The 7100-nt window shown below is 34.7% G+C and overlaps 1 protein-coding gene across 1 annotated transcript; it reads left to right on the top strand.

Moving 5' to 3' along the window:
- The first annotated feature begins 1803 nt into the window (after positions 1–1803).
- LOC133688701 (protein HOTHEAD) lies at positions 1804–6703 on the top strand. Its single transcript, XM_062108278.1, has 6 exons — positions 1804–2226; positions 3484–3823; positions 3995–4296; positions 4414–4799; positions 5020–5585; positions 6463–6703. Exons 1-6 carry the CDS (start codon positions 2145–2147, stop codon positions 6518–6520), a joined length of 1734 nt encoding a protein of 577 aa, XP_061964262.1. The 5' UTR covers positions 1804–2144; the 3' UTR covers positions 6521–6703.
- Positions 6704–7100: the final 397 nt, after the last annotated feature.

Genomic DNA, 7100 nt, shown 5'->3' with positions numbered 1-7100 from the left:
AAACACCCTCAATCTTTTTACTAAGGATTTTTTAGTCTCATCATTGATGCTATTTGCGGGAAACTAATAAAAAAAAAACCATCAATTGTTCCTTCAATATTAATTTTTGACGTTCCTAATCATTATCAATTATAGATAATCAAAATACTCCTGAAATAGAACATGTGACATATTTTCATAGTAGGCACTTTGCCCAACTAAATTTCTAATATTTCATCAACCAAGTGCATATCATCACCCATGAGCAAAATTAGACCCTTAAATGTTAGTTTAATTTATTATTATTATTTACCTTTTAAAAATAATTAAATTATTTTATTGTACTGAAAAATATAAAAAGACCATCTCATCACTATTCAATCTGAAAATAAGTAATTAGTTATACAAAGAAGAATATATTACCTTTTGAGCGCAAATTCAATTATTTAACATAATTTCACTGTTATAATCCGGATTATTTAAAAAATTTCAATTCTTAAAAAAAAAAACACCAGACCCACCAAACGAATTAATTAAGTTTTAGGGACAAGTACACTCAGATTGCCAGCTGCCAACGAAAATAATTAATGAGAAGAGAATGCTGGGGACATGCATGGTGTAATTGAGATTCAGATCATAGTTAGTGAAGTTTTTGGGATCAGTCACTATTTTGTGCATCAAGTGAAACGACACTCCAACCACTCCACACAACTACTAGTAGTTAGATTTCATTAAAATCTCCCCTTCCCAACCTCACGAAGTGATCCTTCTTAATTTCTATGATCTTACAACCTTATTAACAGCGGGCAATTACGTACTAATACTTAACTTAGTCATTGATTATGCATGAACCGATTGCTAACCTGCGCATGGATCCTTAATTAATAACTTGAAAGTCATGAGAAATGGTGACAATGTTCGAAGATCTATAGCTTGTGCTGAATCTTGGTGCCACCAACTTGCTAAAATCGTTCAATCAGTTGCTATTCTGATCACTTGCTATAAAATCCAAGTAGATTTCATGCATATCGTCAATGATTAACAGCAGTGCGCCATGTGTTGAAACTTTTAATTTTTTCTACGATCCTGTTTAGAAGTGTAGTTATAATTATATTTTTTAATATATATTTTATTTTTTAAAAATTATTTTTGAAATCAGCGTATTAAAATAATTTAAAAACACAAGAAAATATTAATTTAAAAAAATAAAAAAACCTTCTAATTTTTTTAAAAATATCTTGAAAACGCAAAACCAAAAATAACTGATTACAAAGAAAAAACTAATTAAGTAATTAATGGAGGATGCATGCAAATGATATTGATGTCTAACCACCACACAAATCTTAAATTAAAGCTCCCATGTCTGTTGTCTAAAAACTAACGCAATCACTTCTGTAACATAATTTCCCGAAAAGAAGGCATTTGCAATTAGCTAAACCCCACTGCTAAAATAATCAAGGTCATTTGAGCTAGTTTTAAAGCTAATGAACTCAAGCCTGATATTCCGATGAGCTAGCTGGGAGAGTTAGTTGAGATCATTCTAAAATAAGTTATTTTAATATGAAAGAAATTATCAAAACTATGTTATTTTGAAGAATTTTTTTAAAGAATCAAACCAAGCTCTTATCAAATCGTTTATATTACGAATTGATTTACCAATTTAATTTTGGTTTAAGTACTTTTGTTTGAATCCAGAGCTGAGAAGACATGTCTGAGTTGATCATACGAGTAGGGTCGCATTTAATAACACTTGTTGGTAGGAGCATTAATCATTCTAAAGGAAAAAAAGGGAAATCGATGAACCATTTCTCTGTCTCTCATGTGGATAAATCAAAACAAGCCAATTAATTGGGCTGCCAGTTTTCATATAGAAAAGGTAGTTCATCTGTACAGAAAACCTAGCTAGCTAGCTAGCCTTAGCAAAGTCCCTGTGGAGCAGTAGAGTCACAATTTCTTCATTTCTTGAATCCTGGGGTACAGTTTGCCTAACCATTGTCAAACTGTGTTTTTTCTTCGCCGACAAAATTTGCAAGAAATCTTTGTACCCACATAATTTATTGCCGTCAAAATTGTTGATTTTCTGAAGTTATATAAGAACAACATCCGCTGGCTTGTTTTCGGACAGCAAATCAACCATCATTTGAGCGCCTGTTTATTCAAAGAATATGGCTCTTGGATGGTGCAGATTCTTCGGTGCTTGTTTTATAGGAATTCTCTTCTTTCATGGCTTTTGCACCTGCGATAGAGGTATGATTCATGAATATATATACTCCTTCACTCAAGCTCTTTCCTTTCAACAACACATTACCGCTTCCCATCATTAATCTGCACTTAAGAATAATAAATTATATATAGTGAATTTGTGGTTATCTTTATTCTCTTAATTACTATATTGGAACCAACATTAATGTGCATGGCATGTCAATGATCCAGGAGCATAATATCATTTGATATAAAGTTCCAACTTTCTTTCTTTTTCTTCAATTCCAAGAAATTCCATTTCAAGAGAGCATGCTTAATTATTTCCTAGCTAGTTTCTTTTCATGCCATGACATAACATGTATGTGCGGTCTATAATCCAAAGGATAACTTGAGTAGCTCGCTGGAAGGAGGACGCAAGGGCTTCAGCGACAATACTTCGGCTACACTAGCCGATTGCTCTGCCAGGACCATATGCAGTCCGGCAACACACACACACACACACACACACACACACACACACACACACACACACACGAGGCCAAAGACTTAGGGATGATTATTTTCGGTTTAATTTGGTTTTTATCAAAAAAATAACCAAACTAGTTTTTTTAAAAAAAAACAAACATAAACCGGTTCAAACCGATCAGTTTTGGTTTGGTTTTTTAGAACAAAAAACCGGTTTTTTCAGTTTGACTCGTTTTTTTCAGTTTGGATTCAGTTCTGTTTTTTTAGTTTCAAGTTTATAAAACCGAATCAGTCGGTTTTTAAAAAATTTTAATCGATTTTTTTCACAGTTTGATTTTTTTAGTTATTTTTTTTTAATTTTCTTAATTTAATCAATTTTTTAGTTTTTTACTCATGACTGACTTGAATGACCCCAAGTCAACCTTGAATATGTAACTTATAATAACAGAAACCTAACCTAACCACAATAACTTGAACAACTGTATGATTATTAAATTTTATTTTTTTCTGTCCATGAACCATCGTATTGGTCCATTTATGTGCAGTAGCTGTGCCTCATTAACACCGTTTTTATAGTTTGGATGTTTCTTATGGTATTTATGTTTATATATACAATATGTTTGACATGATGTGGACTCTCATCCGAATCGATGTACGTACATTAATATTTTCACGTATATAGTTGACCTAATTTATGCACATCTAGCAAATACTCAGTTTTAAGTTTAGGTTTTACTGACAACCACAAATTAAGCATCATTAACAACCTTAATTAATTTAATCACAGCACTAATTACTTAAAACTAGTAGTGATTTATTAAACTCTCTTTGGCCCAGCTCCATATTACTCTTTCATGCTCAATGCAACTTCGGCTCCAACAATATCATACTACGACTACATAATTGTGGGTGGTGGAACCGCTGGCTGTCCATTAGCTGCCACGCTCTCACAAAACGCTAGCGTTTTGCTCCTAGAACGCGGTGGCTCACCCTATGGCAATCCTAACATTACCAACCTAGCAAAATTTGGTGCTGCGCTGTCCGATCCCTCTCCTACCTCCCCCTCTCAACGTTTCATTTCTGAAGATGGCGTGATAAATGCTCGTGCCCGCGTACTAGGCGGCGGGAGCTGCCTAAATGCTGGATTCTATACCCGTGCCTCTCCGGAATATACAAGGTACATCATATTAGAACTTAGCATGAGAATTATTGTAATAAAAAAAAAAAAACAATCTCAAGCTACATATGTTCCTCAAACTAGTATACGTATTTAGCAGCTGATCTGTTTATGAAATTAACGTGGCACCAAGTTCTTAATCGAGTAGTTAATTAGTTTAAGATGGTGTAGAGCTGCAGGGTGGGACGGTCGGTTGGCGAACGAGTCGTACCAATGGGTGGAGCGGAGAGTGGCGTTCGAGCCGCCAATGGGGCCATGGCAATCGGCTGTGAGGGATGGGCTGCTAGAGGCCGGAGTGCTGCCAAACAATGGATTCACATACGATCATATTAAGGGGACTAAAGTTGGTGGAACAATCTTTGATCGAGATGGGAATAGACATACTGCTGCTGATTTATTGGAGTATGCCAATCCTGGTGGGCTTACCGTCCTTTTGCATGCTACTGTATACAAGATCTTGTTTGCGACTAAAGGTATATGATTTTCGTTTTCTCGTAGCATTTGTTTTTTTTTTTTTGTCTATTTCTCTGCCACTACTAGTGGCCATAATTTATTTTTTTATTTTTTTATTTTTTTTTGTAATTGAACAGCAAGACCAAAACCAGCGGCTCATGGAGTGGTATACAGAGATGCATCAGGGGCAAAGCACAGAGCCTACCTAAAGAGAGGGTTAAAAAATGAAATTATCATATCATCTGGTGCTCTAGGAAGCCCACAGCTCTTGATGTTGAGCGGAGTGGGCCCTGCACAGCAACTTCGGGCCCACAATATTACAGTTGTGCTGGATCAGCCCATGGTTGGCCAACTCATGTCTGATAACCCCATGAATGCCATTTTCGTCCCTTCTCCTCTCCCAGTTGAGGTTTCACTTATTCAAGTTGTTGGCATCACTCAATTTGGTAGCTACATTGAAGCTGCAAGCGGTGAAAATTTTGGTGGTTCTCCTCAAAGAGACTACGGGATGTTCTCTCCTAAGGTAAACCTGTCTACTATTTTGTAAGGTTTTTTTATTGGGCTGCTACATCACAGAGATTTGATTAGAATTCTTACCCTTCTGGGTCCATCAAGGTACCTCTGGGCCCAGTGGGCCCATCAATAATTTCTTATAACCTTCAAGCCTAAAAGCTTCGAACTTTGCCATTTGGCATTTGAGCAAGAAATTAATTTGGTGGTGCAAGTTTTGTTGGCATGTGCAGATTGGCCAGCTCTCAACAGTGCCACCAAAACAGAGGACCCCAGAAGCCCTAGCCATGGCTATTGAGCTAATGAACAACTTGGACCAACAAGCTTTCCAGGGTGGATTCATTCTTGAAAAAATTATGGGTCCAATTTCCACCGGTCATTTGGAGCTAAGAACACGCCACCCTGAGGACAATCCATCAGTTACCTTCAACTACTTCAAAGAACCCCAAGACTTGCAAAGATGTGTAGAGGGCATTTCAACTATAGAGAAAGTGATCGATTCGAGGCCATTCTCTAAGTTCAGGTTTGATTATTTGTCAGTGCCACAGCTGCTAAACATGACAGCAAGTGCCCCAGTAAATCTGTTGCCTAGACATTACAATTCCTCACAGTCACTAGAAGATTTCTGCAAGGACACAGTCATGACCATATGGCATTATCATGGAGGTTGCCAAGTTGGTAGTGTTGTTGACCATGATTACAAGGTTATGGGTGTGGATGCGCTCAGGGTTATTGATGGGTCCACCTTCAATGTCTCTCCTGGCACTAACCCTCAGGCCACTGTCATGATGCTTGGAAGGTAACCAATTTAATTCCAGAAAACTAATTTTATTTTGTTGCCGGTATCAAGTAAGCTCTATTAGATATTCTTGTCATTATTTCTTTTATATACCTAGCTTAAGTAAAAAAAGAAATTGCAGAAAATATTTTAAAAATGAAAGAAATATTTCATTATTTTTACTCCCCTTTTTTACTTGTATTCTTCCTTTTTCTTTGTCTGTTTTTCTAGCTCCAAGATTATGTTCCGATTTCAATATATGTTTCCCAGAACAGGGAAGAAAAAGAAAAATGTTTCTTCTTTATCAGTATAAATATACCTCCATTTTAGTCTTACAAAACAATAAACAGAAAACATGATGAATTTATTCTTCATCAAAATGAAACCTTTTCTGATTCAATATTCATGCTTTTAAACTTTACTTTCTCACTTGTTTATCGAAAACAAAACATGTCAGGTTAAAATCCAGCAATAAATACAAAATATTTCAAGACTCTTTATTTTGCTACCCGTTATACTGTGCTGTTTGCTTCTATGATCGATGGCGTGTGGATGGTCAACTGTGTTGAATTTGTTATTAAGTTCATCTACAATTAATCCATTCATATTTCTATATTTTTGTTCAGAAATCTTTTAAAATCAATTGATCATATATTGGATATCAGTTGATGAAGAAAATTAAGCAAGCAATTTGAAAATAATAAAATAAATTAAAAACTCTTCTTCATAATTCTACAGAGATTGTAGCGTGGTTATTTGCACTAAGTTGGAAGAGTATTTCTAAAACACTACTTTTCAATTGTGGAAAAATATTATGGGAGAAGTTAAAACTGAAAATGGATATCTGATGAGCTAATGTGATGGGATTTTGGTTAACTTTTTTTTTTTATTAATGCAGGTACATGGGAGTCAATATTTTGAAGGAGAGACTTGCAAAAGAAGATTTGGCAAATTAAATAGTAGATAGAACATTGGAAAGAAAAAAAAAGGGCTTTTATTGACTTCGGTACCTTTACATATTAAAGGTAGAAAATACATCTTTGCATTTTGTACCTCAATTATGTTCGGCAAGAAAGAATGTATAATATTTTATTAAACGAACATATAAAATAAAATATTTTCTACCATTGCAAACCAAAGCAACCGTTAATGATGTATCTAATTGATCACCATTCACCAGGTAATATTCTAATGCTTATCTCATTGAACAAAAGATCTCATTTCTATATAGAGAACATTGTTCTATGGGACTCAGGCGAACCCGGATGAGAACCGATTTTTTTTTTTAAATGTGAGATTTGAAACTCATTAGTATATATACTCTATATTTTCAAGAAAAAAGTCATGTTTTTTCAATGTGGGATAAAAAATATTTTGGTTTAAATACTTCAACTTAAAAGGATAACATAGTATCTTTTCAATGTGGGATTTCAAGCCCTTTCATATATATACTATATGTACCCATGAAAAAAATCATGTTTTTTTGATGTGGGATAAAAAAACCTTTTAGTTTAAATACTTCAACTTAAAAGGATA

Source organism: Populus nigra, chromosome 1 (genome assembly GCF_951802175.1).
Source record: "Populus nigra chromosome 1, ddPopNigr1.1, whole genome shotgun sequence".
NCBI classification, from domain to species: Eukaryota; Viridiplantae; Streptophyta; class Magnoliopsida; order Malpighiales; family Salicaceae; genus Populus; species Populus nigra.
The sequence above is the reverse complement of the archived record's forward strand: the minus strand, read 5'-3'. Positions and strand labels throughout refer to the sequence as shown.

Coding starts and splice junctions, on each gene's coding strand:
- LOC133688701 (XM_062108278.1), top strand. CDS start 2,145: ATGGCTCTTGGATGGTGCAGATTCTTCGGTGCTTGTTTTATAGGAATT. Junction 2,227..3,483: donor CTTTTGCACCTGCGATAGAG/GTATGATTCATG, acceptor TCTTTGGCCCAG/CTCCATATTACTCTTTCATG. Junction 4,297..4,413: donor GATCTTGTTTGCGACTAAAG/GTATATGATTTT, acceptor GTAATTGAACAG/CAAGACCAAAACCAGCGGCT.